Consider the following 24,312-nt stretch of genomic DNA (forward strand, 5'->3'; position numbering starts at 1 on the left):
GAGGGACTGGGCCGCGCCAGCGCAGGCCGTCCTGGCACCTCCCGCCGCGCTCCCAGCAGCGCAAGTGGGGGAAGTTGAGGCTTGGGACGTTTATTCGGTAGGTTGAAGCATCGACGTGCAGGAGTTTGTCTCGACAAGACAGCAGGGCTTCGACTGCTCGGTGGGTTCCCCCGCCGTCGTTTACGCAGTTAATGAAGGACGGAAGGGCGGTCCGTGGTCACACGGTAACCGCGGCCTCACGGGAGCGGCGGCACGAACAGAAATCACGCTTGTGTGCCGCCGGCGCGGGCGGCGAGCGGCGCGGACGGCCAGCGGGGGGCGGCGAGAAGAGCATCATCACCCGCGGCGGGTGGCCGGCGGAGGGAGCACGAACGGCCGCGGTTCCCCCGCGGGGCGACCTCCGGGCCCCCCGCCGCCTCCGCCGGGGAAGCGGCCCCGCCGCCCCGTCACCGGGCGAGGGGCCCCGCCTCCGGCCCCGCCTCCGGCCCCGCCTCCGGCCCCGCCGCCCCGGGGAGCCCCGGCGGGGAGCGGGCGCCCCCTAGCGGCCGCGGCGGGCGCCGGCCGGGTGGGCGGGGCCGCGGGCCCGCGCGGGGAAGGGGTGTGTGGCGGGGGGCAGTAGGGGAGGGGAAAGCAGCTGGCGGCCACCGGGGGGGGGAGGTAGCGGCTCGGCGCTGATTGGCGGGGCGCCGTGCGACGTCGCGGGGCGTGGCGTGGCGGGCGGTGGTTTGGCGTCTGGCAGGGGGCAGCGATGGGGGCGCAGCTCAGCACGGTGAGTGCGGCCCAGCCCGGGCGGCGGCGGCGGGGAGCGGGGCTGCCGGCTGCCGCGGGGCTGCCGGCGGGCTGCGTTCGCGCCCCTCGCTCCCGTCCCGTTCCTCCCGCCGAGGCCTTGAGCAGCTGAGGCCCCGAGGCCGAGGCCTGGCCGCGGGCGGAGGGAGGGGCGCGGCGGCCCCGCTCTGCCCGTCCCGGCGGCCGCAGGCCGGGCCGGGCCGGGCCGTCTCTGGGCGCCTGAGCAGAGGGGGGGCCGTCGGGCGGTGTCGCAGGGTGCCCGAGGCCCCTGCCGGGTCCCCGTCCCCTGGGAGGGAGAGCGGGGGTGCCTGTGCTGGGAGCCGCCTGCGTCCCCGCGCCGCGGTGCGGCGGCTCCGGGACCTTCTTGCGGCTGGCGTGGGCTGGGGCTCGTGTGCCAGCGTGGGCACCCGCGGCTCGTCTGCCTGGGGTAACGAGCCTGTGTTGGCTGCCGTGGCGCGGGCGTTTTTCTGCTCTCGGTTCCCCGAGTAGTTCCTCGGTGTCCGCGCCGAGGGCCTTGAAACTGTAAGCCTGGCGGCTGCTGTTGCAGCGGAGAGCTCTTTCGGGACCGTGTCTGCCGAGCGGTGGGTTTGCAGCGGTGTTATCTGTAGCGAGCATCGTTACCCTCTTCTGCGGCTGCCTAACACATCGTTTCTTTCCTCTGACGCACCTGCTCAAACGTTTCTGGCTCTGGATTTGTGAGAGGAGCGGGATGGAGGTGGATGCGACGTACGCTAGTTTGCCTACAGCTGCTTATTAGGTTGCTTGAACAGAAGAGGATGAGGCAGATGCTAAACCTGCAGAAGTGAAGAAGTGCCTGTCCCTTAATCCTCTCATCATTTTCTAAAACGGATGAGAAGAATGTTTAACTAAAGTCACTTAAAAATAGGGTTTGAATGAGGAAGTGAGGGAGGGGGGATTGCAGCTGAGGGTACAAGATTCTTCTTGCCAAAGCAGCATTTGGTTTGTGTGTTTGTAGGGCCGTTCAGTGATGGCGTGTCCTGCCGTAAGCTTATCCGTTTAACTGTGTTTTGCTCACCACGCCCTAGTGGAAAGGACTGGCAATCTCGATGCTATGGCTTTTCTCTTTCTTGTGGTCTTTTTGTTATCCTGCAGAGGTCTGTTTCCATTAATAAAAATTCTGCTCAGTTACTTATTTTGTGATCTCTGTTAGCAAAAATTTGTGCAACTGGAAACGATGAGTCACCAGATCTTCATTTAGTGATTCCTGGCCTTATGGTCAGCCAGCCACTCCCTCTGCTGCTGTAGATCTGACAACAGCTTCCGTGGTTGCAGTGCAGTTATCTTCACGAATATCTTGATATACCCTGTGGTAAGAGTATATAGATCACTTTTAACCCATAGAACGCATTCTTAGCAAGGATAACTTTTTGTAATCATTCAGCCTTCAGTTCTTCCCTTTTTTCCTGCCCACCAGCTGATAACTTCTGAGTAAGGAACTAAAACAGCTATCTGAATTAGTGGGTGTGCTGTTTCTTTCCAGGCTAAATCCCATGAGGCTTTTGCACTAATTGACCATGAATAACAAATTGCCTTCCACAAGGCTAACACTGTGTTAAAAGTATTTGTCAAAATTAAATTACATTCTGTTCCAATAGACTCAGATCTGGTGTGTGGCTTCGAAAAGTTATGGTTATGCACATTTGGGGAAGGAGTGTGTTAATCTCATTTATTGAACAGCTGTGGTAGTTTTCGCTTGACATCTGATGACCCAGAAATTATTTGCAAAGATGGGAGAAAACATTTATCTTTCCACACAGGTGGAGAAGCTGACTTGCACAGATGATGTTTTGAACTCCACTCTCCTCCTGCCTTCCTGATCATGTTACTGACATACGTTAGTGTTGAAGTTGGGACTGAGCCTAAGTTTTTGAATTCCCATTTTCAACTGCAATTTTGCTAGACCACAGCTGCGCTTTTTTTGGTCTGTTTTAGGTAGTCACATCTGTAAATGAAACTAGTTTATTTTAACATATTAGTGTCTTATTTGAAGCATCATCTGCTGCAGATACAGTTTGCATCTTCACCAGGTCTCAATTCACCTGTTGCAATTCTCAGTAGGGAGTTTATTTGCTGCTCTCTCACTTCCTTTAGCAACTCCACTCCTTCCCCCCTGTTCTATGACTCAATAACAAAAGTTCTTCCTGGAGCTGCAGTAATCTGGTGGATCTGCAGGAATTAAGGAATAATATTCCTGTAAACTTCAGTTTCTTCAAAAGCAATCTGTGTGGAGGTCTTTCAGTATTTTCAAATAAAAGTGAAAAATGCAATGTGTATGTGGGTATGGCATGGTGTGCCTTCAAGCTGTACCTAGTGTTGATATATTTTAAACCTGTACAGCAGCATTTTAAGAAGAGAGAGTTTATGCTGTCCCTTTTTTTTAAATTTTACTCTTGCCACAGTTTTAGTAATAATAATGTAGGACTTTTTTCTTTTCTTTTTCTTCTTATAGCTTCCTGAGAACTGTCACACTGGTGGAAATGTGCTTCTAAAAGACTGGTCAGGTCCCTTTAAAGTGAAATGAAAGTGAAAGTTAACCAGGCAGGAGTTTGAGCTCTTTCAAAAATTAGTGCATTGTGTGCAATCTTGAGTATTTGCTGCTTTTTTCTCTCTCTCCCCTCTGTTAAAGCATTGAATAATAAATTACAGAGTTGGAGAGGATTTTTATAATTAGTTGTTCAGTGTATTCTCCTGTCCTAGGTTAGGACCAAGTCTGCTTACACAGGTGACTTTGTAGGCTGTTGTAGTGCTCTAACCTCGCAAACAGAGGACTGTCCCTGGGAACAGGCACTAGAAACGAAGGCACGGGCCTCTAGCTGAGCATGATCCTGGCAGGCTCTGCACTTGTGCTCTGTGAGTGACCCATCTTCAATCCCATAGACCCACCAAGCGCCTGAGGCGTACGGCGCTGGGCTGGGGAGGTGATGTCGTCCTTCCATCTTGTCCGCACAGCTGTAGTTGCAGCAGCGTGGTCTCTTCTGTGCTTTCCTGGGCTGGTGTGACCGCTCGGTCTCTCCTGGCTAGGCAGACTGTGTGTGGTGTTGGGGATGGAGAGGGTGCTGTGGTGTGGGGGCATAACCTGCTCCTGTCTTCTGGGGCTTTAACCTCGGGGGTGAAGCTTATCCCTGCAGCAGGCTACATGACTGTCCTGGTTTCAGCTGGGATGTAGTTAACTGTCTTCCTAGTAGCTGGTACAGTGCTATGTTTTGAGTTCAGTATGCGAAGAATGTTGATAACACTGATGTTTTCAGTTGTTGCTCAGTAGTGTTTAGACTATAGTCAAGGATTTTTGAGCTTCTCATGCCCAGCCAGGGCACCTGACCCAAACTGGCCAATGGTGTATTCCATACCGTGGGATGTCCCATCTAGTTTAGGAACTGGGAAGTGGGGGGGGCAGGGAATCGCCGCTCGGGGACTGGCTGGGTGTCGGTCGGCGGGTGGTGAGCAATTGCCCTGCGCATCATTTGTACATTCCAATCCTTTTATTACTACTGTTGTCATTTTATTAGTGTTATCATTATTAGTTTCTTCTTTTCTGTTCTATTAAACCGTTCTTATCTCAACCCAGGAGTTTTACTTCTTTTCCGGATTTTTTCCCCCATCCCACTGGGTGGGGGGGGAGTGAGTGAGCGGCTGCGTGGTGCTTAGTTGCTGGCTGGGGTTAAACCACGACAATGACCATGTGTTCATCTGCCTCCAAGTGCTGTGATGTAAAAGGCCCAAAGCAGTGGTGCACGTTAGGTGATGTGGTTGAGGGGCCTGTCTGCACCTGCACGCACCGAGGAGCACAGAGGCACAACGGTGGGTGGGGAACCGGGGTGATGCCCTGACCCAGCTACTACCAGGCCCATCACAGGAGAGCAGCCAACTTGTGAAGGCTTGTTTCTACATGCATGCACGCAAAGGAGCACAGAGACGCTGGCAGGTGGGGGAGCCCCAATAACCCACTCCCAGAAATGAGCCCCAGCCTTCCCAGAGCTGTCTAGGGGAGCCATTGCCCCGTGGGCCAGGGGTGACCCCTGTCTGCACACATCAGTGGGGGGCTGGCTCCCGTTGCAGGCCAGGGCGGGGGCACGGGATGCAGGGGTTGAGCGTGTGGGGTTGTGAGATGTTAAGGGGAGGAACCAAAGGCAGGGATCGAGGCCATTTGGGGAGGAACAAATGCGGGGAAAATAAAAGGATAAAGGGTTAAAAAGGACTGACCCTGCGTAAACAGGTCTGCTGTGTGTGTACCCTTGTCTGGCTGTGTCTTGCGACCCGTCAGCGGAGTCTGTCCCGTGTCCTCGTTAAACTCCTCCATGGCTGCCTTCCTGGGGAAGGGACGCTGTTCTGCACGCACGTATCTGCGTGGAGGTGTAAGCACCAGTACCTGGAGCCAGATGGTGGGTCGGAGGGCCTGTGTGTCTGTGGTGCCAGCACTCAGCATGAGTGTGTGATGGCTAGCAAAGATCAAGACGGACTAGCCAGGAAGTAGGCGAGGTGGCCTGGGAGGCAGGCGTACGTGCATCTCTGAGGGTGAGACCACCGAAGGCACTGGCCGCTGGAGGGGCCACGGGTCCTGGCCAGTTGCCAGAGAGACAGTGGAGTCTGTGGTCAAGTGTGAGACCCCCAGTTACTCGGGGGTCCACAGCACACATGATGGTGTATGAAGGGGTCTGTGCAACAGCGGCTTCTACATCCAGATGCCAGCAACTGGGGAGACTGGAGTCTGGGGATAGCTGCTGCGAAGACTAAGCCAGCTACTGCTGGATCCACCTTGTACACATGCATGTATGTGTATTTCCCAATAATGGACCTTCATCCTTATCAGTCAGGGAGGGGAGCAGGATGAGGCCATCGATACTGTTTTTGTGAGCATCTGTCTGTGTTGATCAGTGTGGCCAGCCACACGTATATTTGGGCACGCTTTGTGTATGCGTGTCCATGTACATGCCTGCTCAGCCTTGCTAATGGTTGGACCTGGGGACGTGGAGCTGTGACAGCCTTGTTTCTGTCGAGCTGCGGGGTTTGGTAACCCTCTGCTGGTATGCCAAGTGCCTCAATGTAGGAGTAACGTCAGGTATTCATAAAGCAAATTTGTCTGTTACACTGGCTGGTGTTTTTTTAATACTTCCTCCTCCTGCTCATATCGGTACAAAAAACCACATTTTTTGGGTGGTTAGATTGTCATGTCATGCTACCATCTTCCTTCTCACCAAAATAACTTTCTCTTGTTATACACACGTGTCTTAACACTCTTTCTGTATTGCTGCAGTTGGGTTGGCTTGTGACATACCCAGTACGGTTTATCTATGCCACCTTCCTGAGGCTGTTCAAGAATCCCCATCCTGCGATTACTCTGAAGGATCCTGAACTGAAGTATGCGTTGAGGCTGATTGATAAGGAGGTAAGTGCATGTACAGTGCTGAGCATGATTTCTCCATGGATACTGTGAAATACTTATGGCATCTTAAATCTTGGGTAATGTTGCAGCAGGGCAAATACTTGTATTTTAAGGAAAGGACTTCTTTCTAAATGTTCCTTGCCTAGTATAACTGGGTTCTGCAAGCAGTTTGTTTCCAAGCAAGTTAGAGAGGAGAACGCTGCTTTAGAAATGACCAAACTCATAGTTTCTGTCAGGTGTGTCTCATGTCATGGAGTACATCAGCAGAAATTCCTAAACTCTGCACTACTAGATTGGCTATAAGACAGAAGTCATGCTGTCAGGCAGAGCAGGCAGTTTTTTCATGGTCAGTAGCATTCAGCATAGTAGTTGTCAGAACTATGTTGGTACTGATTCATGTTATTGGAATTTGTACTCTAATGTGTTACAGGAAGAAAGGTGTTTAGATGGTGTAGTCCTGACAGCACCTGAGCTGTCTCAGCTTCTTTTTCTCTGTTAAAAGTAGAAGCTGTTCTGTACCTCCTGGGCTGCTCAACTGGGTTTTTAGAGGAAAGCCATGACCCTTTCAGGAGTTGATCTTGCTATCAGGAGTTGGTAACTCAACTTGCAGGAAGGGGACCAAAGCCATGAAAGGTGAAAAGTCCGGATTTCCCTTGGATAAACTCACCATCAAATGCATGAGAGAGAAATCTTTGCTTTTCAAGATATATTTAGTGTTGACTTTTTAAGTCAATGAGCTAGTCAGAGAGTTATCAGAAGAATTTCAATGAAAAGCACTTTGGACTGGCACAGAGCTTTGTTTGAGGTATAGGGAGTGCACTGATAGCTTGGCTTTCATTTGTTCTGTCTAAGAAAATGGTTACTGTCATTCCGAGTCCTAGTTTCGTGGGAACTGAAAGCTTCCTCATGGCTTGGGCTGGGTGGCATTACTGAGTTTATTTCCTGTGTGTACTTACTGAATTTATTTCCCATATCTACTGCAACAATGCTATTATTATATACTCCCGACTTTCGCGTGAGATCTGTAGCACGTGGTGGCAGGTACAGTCTGCCTGAGCTGCAGGAGGGGAGGGAAGCTTGAGGCAGTGCACATGCTTCTGAGAACCAAGCTACTTGCAGGTTTCTGCTAGTTTGTAGCAGAAGAGAGTTCACAGTTCACTTGATTTTTTTTGGCTAAATACTGATTTTCTTCTCACTCTTTTTATTTTTTACATGCTTTTTTAACCTTGGGATGGAGGAACAGCTCTTACATAACCAGGTCAAATGCTGCTGCAAGGGGTACCTTGATCAACTGAGAATATTGACTGATGGATGTTTGTAATTTTTTGCCTAAATGGGAAATGTGTCCTGGAAACAGAAGTTAATTTTGAAAAAAATAATTTGGTACAGTAAGTGCTAGTAGTTTCTAACATCCTGCCAAAAATCTGGTGCAAACACTCTGATCTTTGGTACTAAACTTCTCAACATTGCCATATCCACCTGTCTGTGAAAGATGAAATTAGTCAGAGTCTTTCTGACATGCTTCAGTTTGTATTTTACAAGCTATTAAATTTGAAGTAGATGAGAACTGTAATCTAAACCCACCTGTCATTACACAAGAACGTTTTAACTTGGGAGGAGAATTGTGCTCTCGGTGTGGTTGTGGACCCTACTCAAGACATCTGTGTGGTTGGCTAGAGTTTACCTTCCATTGCAAGAGGAATTTCAGTACGCTGGTTTTGCCTTTACCTAGTGCCCAGCCTAGCTAAAGACCCTCATATTTTAAAAGTTTCTGTTATTCCTATTACCATGTTGGTATTTATTCCCTTTTTGTGACTATGAAGCTGCTGGTACCTTCACTGGCAGAGCACCAAAATGTTTTGTGTTTAAAACAAAAAAGGAACAAATGAACTCCCTGTTGTGGGGGTTGTAGTTTTTAACCTGATGTATTTTGATGATATAGTCGAGAGTATGGCCTTACAGAAAGTTTTCTTAGTGGACTGTGGCCCAAGCAAAGGAGCAAGAAGCTTGACCAGGAAGGGAGGTGGCAGGAACTGCTTAGACTGATTTCACAGCTCAAGAAAATGGGCTGGTGGTGGCAACGGAAGACCGAGTTGCATGTACTGGGCTGCCATACAGCAATACACGTATGTGAAATCTCAGAAGGATTCCACAGTTACGTAGCAACAGTGTTTAGGTGTCTGCAGTCTAAAGTTTGAAAAGCACTGGTCTAGAGAATGCCTAGTTTGACATATAAGTATCTTTTAACACAGCTTAGATTTTTGCGTATGAGAGCTGGAAATCGAACATACCATGTTGTCGACCTGTTGCGAGCAGAAGCCTTTCTTCCTCTACCCGCTGTCTGCCTTTTACCCACCAGCTGAAATGTTAACATCTGCCCAAATTGGGTATGCCATACCTCCCGTCTGTTGAATGGAGAAATAGGGGTCACAAGGCTGCTTTCTAGTGTTTTATCATAGGAAAAAACTGTCATAATATGGTTAGGTGTGCTAATTTATTTTATGCCTTAAAAAAGCCGACAACCTCAGGGTTTTTTTTTGTGGTGGTAAGCATAATTCATTTGTTGCCTTTCAGTGGCTTCAGCAAAGCACCAGCCTGCAAAAACTGTTCTCCAGCTTTGCATTTGCAGTTGCGAGCGTGGAAGACTCCACAGCACCTGCTACTTGAGACAGAAATACGTGCTGGTATCTGGAGGCCAAGGGCTTAGGCTGCTGCCAGATGATGGCATTGGGGAATGCTGTGGAGATGCCCCCATACTGGAAGTGGCTTCTTTGTCCTGTTTTAAGGCTGTCTTTAATCTGGCCTTGACTAACGACTTGCTGAATGGCATGGTCAGTGTCTTGGCCACTTGGCCAAGCTATCTCAACTTTAATTCATGAGATGATTAACTGGGAATTTGTTCTTTCTGCATGCTGTTAAAGACAGCATTTTAAAAGATTATTGGCAAAATTGAGCTTTGAAGTAGTGAAGCTTGTGCTGAAATTTCCATACAGAAACAGCAGCGGTCAGTGTGAGAGTAACAGCGTTAAGTCCACATTAGCTGTCATTCTAGTGGAATTTTCAATGGCAGTTACTGTTCCTGAATAGACATAAGTACAGAGAAGCCCTTTTTAGACTGCTACTCGATTCCCTTCTTTCTTCTGCATTTACCTTAAAATGATTTATTGTGAAGAAAATTTCATCGGTGTGACCAGAACTCATAAGGGAAGACTAGAACTGTGATGAGAAATGAAGACAGATTCCTTGGTTACTTTAAAAACAAAAAAACAAACAAAAAAAGGGTTACAATATTTTATAGGATGTTTATGAAATTTTCTCTAGAAGGGATGTTATGTCCCATAGGGCTTTAAAAAAAGAAAGTCATTGGATGAGGCATTAGGCTGTATGATGTTTCTGTCTTTTTTTGCTGTCTTTTCAGTCCCATGAATGTGACCTGATTTTTAAGAGATAAAAATTGCATAGTATAAGAAATAACATTTTATTTACTCATTACAAACATTTTATTCAAGATATGACTTTCCTAGTAAAAGATCAGAATAATTATCCCTGCTGGACTCCGTAATACTTTTATAATGAAGTTCTTATCTAGATAGAGTGTTCTTTTCAATTTTAGTTAAGAATTAATTCAATTTTTACAGAGAAAATATTTTTAAGGCTCTTAGCATAGCAAAGGGGACCAGGTTGCTACTTCCTGATTTTCTTGACATCCACTAGTGTCTTCTGAAATCATCTACATTGAAATGGTTAATTCGTTTGATTTTGAGACTTCAAAATCAAAATTTTTGGCCTTGAACTCCTGCATATTTAAACTTTAAATGAGAACTGAAGAACTGATTAATTTTTATCTTGTGGCCTTCTCACAGAAGGCAATGTAAATGTTCATACTACTGAGAAAGTTATTGTTTAGTCTTAATCTGTATGTAAGTATTTTATCAGGTTTTGCTATTCACATTTAAATATACATCAAAACCATATTTGCATTTGTCTTTTATTTCTATTTCTTCTTCTGTATTACTTCTCAAAATATTTTGAGATAAATTTAAGTTTTCAGGGAGTTTGAATGAAAAGTTGACCTCTGCTGGATTGCTGTTTTCAGAGGAGTTCATATTTGCATTATGCAAAAATCTCAGTTAGGATGCTGCTCTTCCCAAAATATTTAATCCTGCAGGAAGCCAGACTAGCGTATCGGTGTTACAAGTGAAATCACAAACATTAAATCCCAACAACATAGCTGATTGATTGTTCTTTTTATTTTCCTCTTTCAGGAAGTTAGTCATGACACAAGAAGATTTCGATTTGCTCTCCCTTCCATAGATCACATTCTGGGTCTGCCTGTAGGTACGTTCTGACTTTCCTTACTGAGATGTGTTGTTAAGTATACTATAAGAGATTTTGTGGGGATTTTTTTCCTACATTTTGAACTGTTGAATTTCAAATACTGTCCACATGGCTTGAGCCAGTATTTAGAGCTTTGCAAGATTATTCTCATGCTGTGAGTCATCTGCAGGATCTGAAATCTTGTGTACTTACAGAGTGTACATCCAGCTTGTTTCTGTAAAGACAGTAGACTGGTCTTTACTTGTATTTTTCCAGTCTTGACTTTCCAGTGTGTGTTATTCCTGTGGTGCTTGGTCTCTGTGGTCCCTTTCCATCCCCTGAGGCAGTGCGCTCAGCTGCTCCTCCTCTAACACATGCGGTTTACCAGATGATCTGCTCACTTCTGAATTTGCAGCCAGTCTCATGGAACTTCTTAATCACCATGGGGTAGATGTTTCCTTAGGCCTTGCCATGTGGCGTGTTGCCTTCCATAATAGCTTAGTGCTATTGTTTCCTACTGCTTATATAAAAAGCATTTAATTGTGGCTTGTGTTTAATAGGGACTTCTGCCTTAAGAATCTGTTGCAGTGATCTGTGGATCAAGTGCTTCGCGGTAGTCCTCAGCACCTTTCCAGCATTACAGTCCATCGTGTTTAGATTCCCTCTTGTTTGGGATATATTATTCTCTTGATCCTGTTAAGTAGTCATGAGGGCAAAGCTAGTTTCCCTCCCTTGCCCATAATGAACATTGAGGAGTGAGCTGTCTCACATCTGTCATTGTTCTTGTCCTACACGCCAACAGAAAAGGAGCCGTCTGGGGGGAATTTGGCCGGCTGGATGCCACGGCTTCCCTCCAGTGTTTTAGTAAAAAGTCAGGGCAAATCAGCCAGTTGTTTCAGCGTAGCCCGAGGAGGTGCGTGCCTGCCCCGCACAGTCCCGGGAGCAGCGCAGTCGTGATCTCGAAGGTGCTCTGCACGGGCTAATCTGGGGGTGACTGAGGGAGTGGTTTACTGGGCAGACTGGGGAAGCAAAGATGGCTGAAGGCTGGTGAGGGTGGTAGCAGCAGCTGGGAGCAGCAGGCTTGGCAGCCGTGGGACAGATACTGGCCTGGATGTTTAGTCCAGCCCCAGCATTTCGCTTTTACCACCAGCTGGAGCGTTACAGGAAAGAACGCGATTCACTCTGAGGGAGAGTGCGATTGTGTATGGCCCCATGCAGAGGCTGCCAGCTGCTGTCCTGTCAGTGTGGATGTCCTCCTTTCAGCTGGCGTAGAGTTTTACTTTTTTTCCTGATTCTCTCCCCCATCCCACTGGGTGGGGGGGAACTGACTGAGCAGCTGCGTGGTGCTTAGTTGCTGGCTGGGGTTAAACCACAACAGTAAAAGCGTAAGGCATGTTTTCCCTTTGGGAGGAGCACCTTCTTTGAATTTGTACTAAGTCGTGACGCATGCCCCAGCAGCGGTCCTGTCCGCCCAGTTTCAGTCTGCAGTGGTCCCCATGGGCCCGTTCCAAGGCCACCCCTTGGCTGGAGGAGGAATGAGAGGCTGCTCCTGCAGCTCCCCTGAGGTCTTCCCTAGCAGCAAACGTGTGCTGCCAGATGTGTATAGGCTTTGCTGAGAGGGTTATCTGAATCACCCTTGCATTATGTCCGTGTACAGCTTCAAGTGAGGTATGGTTGCTCATTTCCCAAGTCACCAGGTAGCACATCCTCATTCACCTACTGGTTTGCCTCACTGGCCCTCCAGCTTGGCAAACCAGCTCCCAGTAAAACCTCCTCTTTGTGTTCCCGTAACAGGCAGAGGAGCTGCACCATCTTTGGAGAGCTGCATTCATCTTAAGAGATAGTTTGTTCTGTTGACCTAGTGGTGATAAAATAACAAAACCCAAATCTCCCCCCAGGTATTCTTCATTTGGGTCTCTTCAGGGTGTTGGAATTTTATAGGAAAACCTTTCAAAGATGTTAATTTTAGTTTTTTTTCATCAGAAACATAGACATTGAGAAAAGAAACTATTGTAGAGTTCAGTGAATGTGTGACATTGAAACGTGATCGCTACATTCAAATGTTAAGCTGGAGGAATAGCAGGGTTAGAAAAGTGCTTTATGTCTAGGCAGCCTTAGCAATGGCAGCTAGATGGCTTCCTGGTAGACATGAACGATCTGTGGTCAAAGTAAGAACAGTTGTAAACACAGCTGTAACTAAACTGTAACAGTTTATAACTAACAGGTTAATAAAGAAGTGTGAACAGCACTTGATGGTTCTCCTCTTTGTTCTTTTTACGTGTCTGTATGGGAGAGACATATCACATCTTTTGCAAGATCTCACGTACAGTTAGGGCTTTGGTAAATGTAAATGCATGAAGCTATCAGAACAGATATGACTGACATATAAAATTAGCACTGGAGTTGTCTGCCCCTCCAGGTTGAATCTGTGCATGGTTAACAACTCTGCCAATGCGTTACAAGGACAGGAAAACAAGAGAGGAAAAAGTGGTGCCCCCAAAAAAGGTGGTTAGGAGAACTTTGAGACTCCATTTGCAGTCCGTGCCAACTCAGTACAACTCCACTGAAAGAAAAATCTTCTGAAAGCAGACTGCTTTTTTTCTTCCCTGTGTACAGGACAGCATATCTACCTGTCTGCACGGATTGATGGAGCTCTGGTTGTCAGACCTTACACTCCAGTTTCCAGTGATCGTGACAAGGGCTTTGTGGACCTTGTTGTCAAGGTGAGAATGTCATGCTCCTTTACCAGGCTGGGCAACTTCTGAGCCCACCGTTACACTTGCAGTGCTATGTGTAGTCTGATGTGCTGCCTTCTGTTCAAGTATGTGCCACTGTGGAGTTCCACTGTTGTAACAAGTGATCTGCAATTACCTACAATCCATATGGCATTTGCAAGCACTTCTTTAGTGAGTGTGTCTCATGAGATGCTGCATGATTTTCTGTATTTGCATACTGCAGTTTTCCAAAATCTGTGCAGACCTGCAGATGTTCACGCACTTTTTTAATCCTTCTGAAATAAGGAATTAACCTTGCCTGAACTGTCAGCTTCTTCTGAAGCTAATGTAATACGGTCATTATGATCGTTAAGAGCAGTGATCATTATCATTACTGATCCAGACAGTGTGAATGACTGATTTAATTGGCAAGAATATGATTGAATCTTGTGATAATGTCCTTTTGTTTTATCTCTTGGTAGCTAGACTAAGCAAATATATTTAAAGCTGACAGGAATTTAAAACCTGAATATCTGCACTGGATTTCCTCTTAGAATTTTAATCTTAAGTTTTTTTCTTCTTCACAACTAATAACACTTTATTTGTTTATTGTGAAACTAGACATGAATTTGCCTTTTACTACCTACTTACCTTCATGAGTATGGCGTTGCACACAGAAGACATGACAAGGGAAAAATTTAAATATTTGACTCAGAAATGTTTCACAAGACTCCTTCTTCCCATTGTGGCTCTCCATGTATGCAAATGGTGCTGTTCTTGTAAAAGTGTAGCTAGTCTCAGCTTGAAGTCTTTAACACCCATGTGATTTAAAACAAACCCCAGCACAGTTCCAGCAATGTAACTACACCCACTGATACCTGTTGGTGAACAGTTGAATATTCAATTAGTTGGTATCCACTTTTTTGGTTACTGTAACTTTGAGGTGCAAACAGTCGGCATCCCAAGAAGGTGGTTTGGGTATATCCCTTTGCAACTGAGCTGTCAGGGATCTTTCTCAGAAGTTTTTCTGTTTGAAATCACAGTGCTGGGTTGTTTGGGTTTTTTCTGCCTTTGTTTTTTTTCCCCTTTTGAACTTGGGTGTAAATCATGCTGATTATTTAGATATATTTTCTATGTTACAGAAATACAATGGAGAAATTGCCAGTCTGTGTCCAATCTGATCAAAATTAGGGCAAGACTGGCATTTTAATCTTTTTCAGAAAACTCAGTGCTTCTGTTTTATTGTCAGTCAAATCTGCATTGGTAGTGTTTATCTACTGATTGTATTCTTTGCATGAGGATTATGGGTACCTAAATATTTAAAGGGAAAATGCTCGTCTTTGAGCTGTGAGATTAATTGCTTCATTGTTATTTTTAACAGATCTACTTTAGAAGTGTCCATCCGAAGTTTCCTGATGGAGGGAAGATGTCTCAATACTTAGACAGCCTGAAAATAGGGGATACTATTGACTTCAGAGGACCAAGTGGCCTACTTGTCTACAAAGGAAAAGGCAAGACTGACTCGGAAGATATAGTTTATCCAGAGTAAACAATACAGAAAAAAACATCATATAGTAGTAGTAACACTGGTCACAGTTTTTTCTGGCTGGGTTCAAGTTTTTATAGAATCATAGTATCATAGAATCGTAGAAGATTTTGGGTTGGAAGGAACCTTTAAAGGTCATCTAGTCCAACCCCCCTGCAATGAGCAGGGGCATCTTCAACTAGATCAGGTTGCTCAGAGCCCCGTCCAACCTGACCTTGAGTGTTTCCAGGGATGGGGCATCTACAGCCTCCCTGGGCAACCTGTTCCAGTGTTTCACCACCCTCATCACAAAAATTTTCTTCCTTATATCTAGTCTAAATCTACCTTCTTTTAGTTTAAAAGCATTACCCCTTGTCATGTTGCTACAGGCCCTGCTAAAAAGTCTGTCCCCATCTTTCCTAAAAGCCCCCTTTAAGTACTGAAAGGCAGCAGTAAGGTCTCCCTGGAGCCTTCTCTTCTCCAGACTGAACAACCCCAACTCTCTCAGCCTGTCTTCATAAGAGAGGTGCTCCAGCCCTCTGGTCATTTTTGTGGCCCTCCTCTGGACCCGCTCCAACAGGTCCATGTCTTTCCTGTGCTGAGGACTCCAGAGCTGGATGCAGTATTCCAGGTGGGCTCTCACCAGAGTGGAGCAGAGGGGCAGAAAGTCTGTGGCTACATTTTGATTACACATACTGCATAAACCGAACCTTAGCTATCACCTCTATTTATTATTTGGGCTGATACTCTCGGTATACTCGTGCTCTCCCAATAGACATGGGGATTCTTTTCTGTTGTTAGCATCTCTGCACAAAAGAAACTTCTAGTGTCTTAATTAAGTCAACAGCCATCTTGAGGGGGATTGTTATGTGACTATCGAAGTGCTTGTTATTGATACTAATCTCAAGGAAGGGAATTCGCTCCCTGCTTATATGGCCACAGTTTATACACTGATAAAAACACTTGGTATATGTGCTGTGCAATGCTAATTTCCCAAGTGAAGATGAATGTTATCAGTAGGAAGTACTTTTATGCCAATATAAAATATCTCGCTTTGGCATAGTGCAGCCACAAATGTGTCACAAAAGCCTTCTGGCAGTTTTGTGAGCAGCAGAACTCAGAGATGTGGTTTTCCAGAGCTTTGTATATTGTGTTCATGTTATCCTGGATGAAGAGAGGTGTGAATACAACAAATACATCATTCTGGGCAATTTCAAACTCTGTGAGATTTGGCTGAAGCTGGCAAATCAGCTCAAAAAGAGGAGATAAATATACAAAAAAAATACACCCTGCGTATTTCAGGTTTTCCCTTAAAATAATCTACATGGGGTGAAAAAACTCCCTGAGCAGATTAATTCCTTTGTGTAGAACTGTTTCCAGAATCTGGGCTTCTGAATATCACTGGGGGTACGGGACATGAGCAAATAGAAGTACAGGTAGTGATGGCTTGATGCTGTAGTCAGGAGTAAGCAATAACCCATGTCAGTGTCGGCTGTTATCATCACGTGTCTTACAGTCTCTAACCATGTTCCAGGATTTGTTTTAATTTGTGACTTCTTCACCTTTGTCTCATTTCCTGCTCCTGCTTTACGGAGAGGGAAGTGTGACAGAGCTGGAACAAAGTCAATTAGCTGAATGGGCTGGGAAGGGACCACAGGCGCTGTTTCCTGCTTTCTTCAATGTTTTCCATCAATCTCTCTCTCTCTCCCCCCCGCTCCCCATCCTCTCTCTCTCCAGGCGAGTTTGCTATTCGGCCTGAAAAGAAAGCTGAACCGGTTACTAAGAAAGTGAAATATGTGGGGATGATTGCAGGTGGGACTGGTATGTATATATAAAGATTAATCCTTGGTTTCTGACAGCTGGTAGATGTATTTGTTCATATTTTCTCTCATGTGCTCACTCGTGCTTTCTTTTGCTCCTTCACATTCTCGCATCATTGACCTGCCTTTCTCTTTCAGGGATAACACCTATGCTGCAGATCATTAAAGCAATCATAAATGACAAAGATGACCCTACCATTTGTCAGCTGCTGTTTGCTAATCAGGTAATTCTGTCCTTTTTTCTTTTTATAAAGTTTTAGTTAACTAACAGAACTCCACTTGGGCAAATTATATTCTTGCTGAGAAAGCCTGGTACAGAAATACAAACTCTGAGGGGAAAAGTGAACTGAGATGTTGAAAACTTCCCATAGAAAAGCACTATAATGAATTGTTTTTTAAATGTTACTACAGAAATACTGCTCCCCTCCCAGCTAATGCTCGCTTTCCTGTGTCTTATTGCTCTGTTTCTAATCCAGTTTATAAATGTTTTAAAACTCTACATTCCTTTGTGGAAGTTGTTACTGTTTTGGGCAGACTTTCAAAGCTGTCTCTCTTTGTGGAAACATCAAGGAGGTGGACATGTGTCTCCTTCAGCGATTGTAACTCCCCAACTTTGCAGCAGGGTTTGTATGTGGAATCTTTCTGTTTGAGAACACCTTAGGTGAGGCTAAAATTAACAGTGGTCTCCAGCAGCTCCCTTGGCTATGGAGCTGTGATTCTGCATGGCTGTCTCCTTTCATTTCCATTTCCTCTGTCAGTTCTTTGTGCGTTTCTATTGCTCTTTGAGTTGTATCATACTGCCATGCTGGACAAAGGGAAGATCTCTTATCCATGGAATCCTTGCGAGAGATTTCTTGGATGACCAGGCAACCCAAATGGTGTTGTGCTGCTGAACTGCAATGCCCCTTCTTCGCCTGATGTTCTTCTAGCGCTAATCCTTTTGCTTTTAAATTTCTCCATCAAAATAAGTATTTGTTTCTGGATTATGAGCCATTGTTTGTGGTGAACCTCACTTCATGCCTGTGTTTTTTAGCTTCTTTAGGCTCTCCTCTGTCATTCCTTTCTCCTCTGATACTCAGTGTGTCCTCGTTTTTTGTACCATATCTGAATTACAAACCAAGATTTTTCTACCCAGAAGCTACGATCCAAGTGCCAACAGATGCCCTGTTCTGATGCTTTATTCCAGTAAGACCTCCTCAAGAGCCCTGCTGGTGCCCTCTGGTGCTGGCTGGTGCGGCTGCAGCAGCTGGTCTCTGCTGAGCCCTAGGAGCTGGCATAAAGTGCAGTCGGGATCAGGGCAAAAGGGCCAGGATTTGCTATGAGTAATTCAGAATGACTACTACAGGGATAGAGCTGCTGCTTTAGCAACCTAGAAAACCTACTGCTTCTTGCAGGGAGGACTTGGGGAACAGTTGCCTGTGTATTAGCAACAGCCTGTGTAAACAAACATCAATCCTTGGCTTTGAAGAGTCCTCGTACCCAGTAACTGCACAAATATAAAGCAGCCTCGTGACAAATGGTCAGTCAGGAAAGCCTGCAGACTAGATGTTTTTTAATACTGAATATTTAGATTTTTTTTTTTAATACGTGTTTTGCTGATCTTTTATTTTGGCCTTCCTGAAAGAGCTGTGTTGGATTACAGATGACAATGTACGTGGGCTCATACTGTGCTTCTGACTAGCATGCTTTGAGTTGGTCAGACCCCGTAATAGCTTTTCTGGAACACACGTAACTGCAGATCCAGAAATAGGCACCTTCTCGGCAATAGTTGCTGGCACATTCCTCCTTTCCCCCACAGTTACAGACATAGTGGTGTCCTCAGTGCTGAATTATTAAGGTGGCAGAGGATGGTACCACTTTTAGTCTCTACCCTTTTCCCTCCTTCCCAAACTGCAGCTGCTGTTACAGGAATAAGGCTTTCTTTTGGCCTTCAATTATGTTGCATCAGGGAGGAGCAGAACTTGATACCCTGGGTAATATTTGTTGTTCCAATCACAACTTGATACCCTTTTGGTTATTTGTTCCACATCCTGTTTAAAAAAACCAAGAAATCTCTGTGTGGCGGTGCTGATGAAATTTGAAGTGGCAAAGGTGAAAAACCTGGCATTTTCCTGACTGAATGGCACAGTATGGAGGGGTAGGGAGATACCTGTGTGCAGTCATGGTTATTTTTTGATGAAAGTTTTTTCTGTAATAGGAGTGCTAAAAGAGGGTTTTACTCTCCTGATTCTACCACTACTTCTCTGAACAAGAAAGTTCTGTGTTTTGATACAGGTTTTGCTTTGTTTTATTTTTTAGAGGGAAGGCATTGCATGGTCAGGATTTGGGAAAGTTATGAATCCTTTTATTAGCTCTGCCACAGGATAGTCATGAAATAACTTGTGTTTGCTCTCTTCAGCCTGTAAAATAGAGTTGAATAATCCGTTCATTTCATAGGTCTGTAGAGTAGCTAATGCTCTGTAGTCATCTGAGGGCTGTACTCAAATGCAGAGCGTAATCGTTGTTTTCCTTACCCTGCAGACGGAGAAGGATATCCTGTTACGTTCTGACCTAGAGGAGATCCAGATTCAGAATCCTGGTCGCTTTAAGTGTTGGTACACACTGGACAGAGCACCTGAAAGTAAGATCTAACATGCTAGTTCCACTGAAGCTTAAGTTATGAGTATAATGCATGTGTTTGACAGGAGACATGCTATGTCTTGTTCATATTTCTGAGCTCCTTTCTTGCTTAATGAATTGTGTCTGAATGCATCCAGTAGCATCACTCTTCACACAGTGATGCACAGAAACTCCTAGATGTAATCAGGCAGTGTTTGCAATGCTACAAAGCTCACCTCAGGTGAATGGCAGTGCAGTGTTCCTTCCATGACTACACCTGAATATTTACCATTATTTACTCTGGAAGGTGACTTTCCTTCTTCCCCACAGACATAAATATAACGTGCTATCTTACTGTCTTGTGTTTAGAGCATGCATTAAGGCAGCTGCAGTGGGAGTGTCAGAGGCACTGTTACCTCACGGAGATGCGGCCAAGTGCAGACACCTACCTAGCTGTCACTGTATGGCAGTTATGGTAGCTGATCTCCTTCCTAGGCAATGGAATTGGCTTTGTATTAACAGTGTTTCTCAATGAAAATACTGTTCCAGCTTGGTGCAGTCCAGTTTTAAAGATAATGTGATACAGTTGGCTGGTCTAGGTGAGAGGATGAACCAGCTGAATGTGCTTCCCTCAGCTGTACAAGTTTGAGGAAGAAAAGGCTAAATAGTTACTGCTGTTGTGAAAAGGTTCAATAGATTCTGTGTCATTCCTTGTCGTTTCCTTTCTTACCATTCCTCATCACACCCACCCACATCAGGCTAGATTCATACTCCTATTCACTGGTAGTTTGGGGCAGAGGAGGAAAAACTATATACCTTCTCCTACCTTGTGACCAAGAATACACCTCTGGTAGGGTGGGGGGAAGGGTCTTGCTGTCCCCACAGTCTGTTGCTGTCATGTCATCTTCTGCAATTAGTGTTTTGGAATTTCTAATCACTCTTCCTTTTCTTTGATATATATGAATTGTGAACTGATCTTAGCAGTTGCCATAAAAGTTCCTCCTTAGACCCGCTCAATGCTGTTCTGCAGACTTTCACTACCCTATGTCAAACCAGACCAAACCTGGAAATTTTTGGATAATCTGTGGGAGAAAAATGTGTCAGTCTTACTGTGTCCAAAGGTTTGGGTTGGCAGCTTTTTGCATCCAGGGCTGGAGATGTGATGGGTAAACCTGAATCCTAGTATTAACTGATTAGCACCGTGAGTGTTCCAACCAGGAACAACTTCACCAGCTAGATTTCCCCTAGTGAACTTGTAAACAGTGGGGTAGGGAGGATGGATGTTGTTATTACACAGTGCTGGAGCTGAAGAGTTTCACCTTCTGTTCACAGCTCTGCTTGAGATTTCCTTGGTGCTTTTAGCAAGCTTTATTAAAAGTTAGCCCTTGTTTTCTCCATACATCAGTTTTGCATCTTAAAAGCAGAGGTGACGGTTTTTCCATGTAGCATAACTGTGTTGGGGACACTAATGTGAGTGGAATGTACAAATGCTACACTCCAGAATGTTACAAAAAAACCCCAGACCCCCACACTTCATTCTAAAGTGACTTGTATCTATCTTTTCCTCCTTTTTCCTTCGTTCCCCTTCCCCTACTTTCATTTTTTTTTTTACAGATTGGGACTACAGCCAAGGATTTGTGAACCAAGAGATGATCAGAGACCACCTGCCCCCACCTCAAAACGATGTTCTGATCCTCATGTGTGGACCTCCTCCGATGATCCAGTATGCTTGCATTCCCAATCTGGACAAACTGGGCTACACCAAGGACATGAGGTTCTCCTTCTAAAGAAGACTGATAATTCACTGATCTTGTGTAGAAGGGAAGAAAAAACATTTAATGGGGAACAGGACAAAGCTACAGACATGGCTGATGCACAGTGCTGGGAAGCTACATTTACATTAAAAAATGCTTCATTTTTTCTGAATCTCTGGCAAGTAAGACACTTAAGCTCAACTGTACTAAAACTGTACTGTATGTTGCACAGAAACAACTGTATTGTGGAATGGTAGTCATGCCTAGTGCTTGGCTATATTGTATACTGTCTCAAGGGAGGACAGTATAGCTGCTTAGGGCAGTAAACACTCATTTACACTTTTTCTTAGCACTGTAATCAAATGGCAGTAATATCCTACTTCCTAGCACTGTGCATACCCAGTATTTCATGGTATGAAGTATGAAAATATATGGAATTTGCTGGATTATTCATGTTGCTTACGCCAAATTTTAATACTTACAGAGCTTTTACAGTATGAGGGCCAGGAGTGTTTGCCTTGTATGCATAATCTTTGCAACATCAGAAGCTTAAAGAAGATGCTTGTTCAGTTGAAGGGTGACAGTTAACCATTTATGACTGAAGTTGTTCAAGCTGCCTTGTTAATCAAAACAGAGAGGTAGACAGCAGCACAAAATTTGTTTGCTTTGTATTTGGGCATAGCCTCTCAAATGCAAACACTTTTCCAGCTGGTCACAGTTTTCATCCCTGGGCAATGAAAGAAGCTACAGAAAGCAAGCAGCTTTGTGCACTGTTCCACAAATAGCTGGAATTTTTTGCTTGTATGTGTGTGGAATACTGAAAAAAAAAAAATACTAACTTTTGCATTTACTTTTGAATAGTGGATGGTGCCATAGGAGTACAAAAGCATGTGTTCTGCATGTCCTGTGCAGTGAAAAAAAAATGCTGGGTGAAAATTGGATCTAGTTTTAGTTTCTTGTTTCCCAGAGATGGATTTGGAACAAAGGGAGCTCAGGTTTCATTGGCAGGGTGGGTTTCAGCAGGTAGCCCAGCTTGGGATGCGGTATGTATACAGTCGGGGGACCTGCCTGTGTGTCTTGCTCAGGCAAATCTCCAAAGGGTTTTGCTTGCTAAGGATGCATGGGAACAGCCTTAAGAAGTCACCAAACTGACAGCAAATTCAGATGTTTCACTGAATCTAAAACTGTTTCTTAGATGCTGTTTATTATAGCTCTGATTTTTATTTTTTTTAATACACTTTTTTTACAGCAGCCTTTAGTAAACTTAAGGCATCTTGCATGCCAAACCTTCTGCTTCTGAACAGCAGAGATGCTGCTGAGATCGGAGCTGTCCTGCAAGGAATCTATAAAACTAAAAATCTTGCTCTGGTGATGAAATCAGAGTGACCGAAAGGATGTTTAGTCATGTATGAAGTAATGTGGATGCTAGTTAGCTACAAGTGTCAGTGTATAATACCACTTTTTTAAAGATTCGGGTAGGTATCTGAGGTTATAGCTTCCCATGTTTTCTCTTGTGTTTGTACAGCAGATGGGTACTGTGCACTTAAAAGGTTAATTTTTCAGCATGAATTAAAAGGAGAAAAAGATAGTACAGTTAATTTAAGGAACCTCAAATGGATACTACTGTTATTAATTTTATTAATTAGATGCTTGCCTCTGAAGTCTTGAATTTTTGATGTGCGCTGCTGAAACTTGTTCTTTAATACTATGCTCCAAAGTTCAATTACTCCTCAAGTAAGTTTCAGTCCCTTTTTTAGGAGGCAAAAAGCAGAAATATGAGAGAAATTATCTTGCTGCTGGTTTATATCACTGTGGGATACACATAAATTTTTTTCATTATAGTATTTAATAAAGTTTTCTTGTAAAAAATAACTCTAGCTGGTTACTCATCAACTATTTTGTATTACTTACTCTGCTTATTCAATTACTGGCTTTTTTCATATCTGTGTAAGAAATAAAGTATCTTGCAGGTGAATCACCTGTGTGTTACTGAGCAGAACATCATCTTAAACCTCATAAGAGACAGACTGTAATTGTAAAACACTCTACAAAGTGAAGGCTCAAAAAAAAGAGAAAGCATTAGATTTGTTTACCCAAGTGCTTATCTCTTTCTTTTGTTTGAGTTTGGTGAAAACTGTTGTATTTGGTGCTGAGTCAAGGAGTAAACTGTCTTTATCCCTGTCACTCCAGTCTCCTCTTTTTACCTTTATTTTGTACATCATCTTCCTTGTGACCATGAGGCCATTTTAATAAATAAAAAAAAAGAGGGATTTTATATAATCTGCTGAAACAAAACTGTGTCACAGTCCCTTTGGCTTAATGGTCCTGTACTCTAGCATTTAAACAAGTCAGCGTTCAAGTTGTTTTTATTTTATTTTTTTTCCTTTGAGCCAATTCATCTGTCTGTCTTCTTACAGAAAATATGAGTATTCTGCCATTTTTCTGGCAGGATGTGCTGAGTACTACTAGCCTCCATGTTATAAAGCAGCTGGGGAAACATGAACGTCCTGCATGAAAGGTATTTCCTGAGAGAAACAGGATTGAAAGGGCTGCTGCAGCTTCAGCTTTACCAGAGGAAGGTCGCCTCCACTTACTTACCGCTGTGCAAAGGCAGGTATCCCCATGCCACAAATAGCAAAGGTGTGCTTGCATATGGCAGGAAGGAGGTGAGATGTGAGCTGGTCCTTAATCTATCTCACTCTCGTAGCTGGGTCTTGAGCCTGTGCTTCTTGGGGTGCTGCAGCAGTCCCAGCTGTGCGTCTGCTGGTCTGTGCTGGTGTTGGCCCTGTCCCAGCCACAGGGGCCAGCGCTGTGAGCAGATCTTGGTTCTGGGCTGCATGTGGTGAACTGGCTGCTTGCCCAAAGCAAGTCCTCACCTGTCCTGCTTCCCAGCTGCCTGTATGACTGGGGGGGCTCTGCTTTAATCTTTCAAGGCACTGTATGACAGGTGAGGAAGTACATACTGCCTTAGGGGTTTAATAGTGTTCTCCAAAAGTTTCTGATAAAAATAACTTGGTTTACAGGAAGGAGCCTCATATTGTTCCTGAGCTTTTCTCTTCTTGATCCTGCAGCAGCCAGGCTCTCCCTTGCGTTTGTTAACTTCTTAGACACATGTGTCGGGTGTGAGTGGGGGAAGAGCAGGACAGGATTGGAGCAGCAGGGATCTTTTCTTGCTTGAACAGCCTAACAGGTGAGCAGTAGCTTTTGCTTAATGCCTCTGGGGATCGTGCCCTGCCTGCCACCCCACTCCGCAGTTTGAATTAACAGAACAGGGCCCTGTTTTTAAACAGATCTACCACAGTCAGCATGCAGCATTCCCAGCGCATCAAACACAAGATACCTGCATCAGGCTGTTCTCCTCTGGCCTAAGCCTGGCTCCCAGCAATGCGCGTTAAGA

At 44.9% G+C, this 24,312-nt stretch overlaps 1 protein-coding gene across 2 annotated transcripts; it reads left to right on the forward strand.

The window, feature by feature from the left end:
• Positions 1-700: 700 nt before the first annotated feature.
• On the forward strand, positions 701-23,099 carry CYB5R3 (cytochrome b5 reductase 3). 2 transcript variants are annotated; one of them, XM_069806991.1, is made up of 9 exons: positions 701-769; positions 6,059-6,190; positions 10,453-10,525; positions 13,121-13,227; positions 14,600-14,729; positions 16,481-16,564; positions 16,702-16,787; positions 19,084-19,183; positions 20,776-23,099. In XM_069806991.1, the coding sequence occupies exons 1-9, from the start codon at positions 749-751 to the stop codon at positions 20,946-20,948; spliced, it is 906 nt and encodes a 301-aa protein (XP_069663092.1). In that variant the 5' UTR covers positions 701-748; the 3' UTR covers positions 20,949-23,099. The 2 variants fall into 2 exon arrangements, with proteins under 2 accessions (XP_069663092.1, XP_069663093.1); XM_069806992.1 differs by lacking the exon at positions 701-769 and adding an exon at positions 5,552-5,574.
• Positions 23,100-24,312: the final 1,213 nt, after the last annotated feature.

This window comes from Haliaeetus albicilla, chromosome 19 (genome assembly GCF_947461875.1).
Source record: "Haliaeetus albicilla chromosome 19, bHalAlb1.1, whole genome shotgun sequence".
NCBI lineage: Eukaryota > Metazoa > Chordata > Aves > Accipitriformes > Accipitridae > Haliaeetus > Haliaeetus albicilla.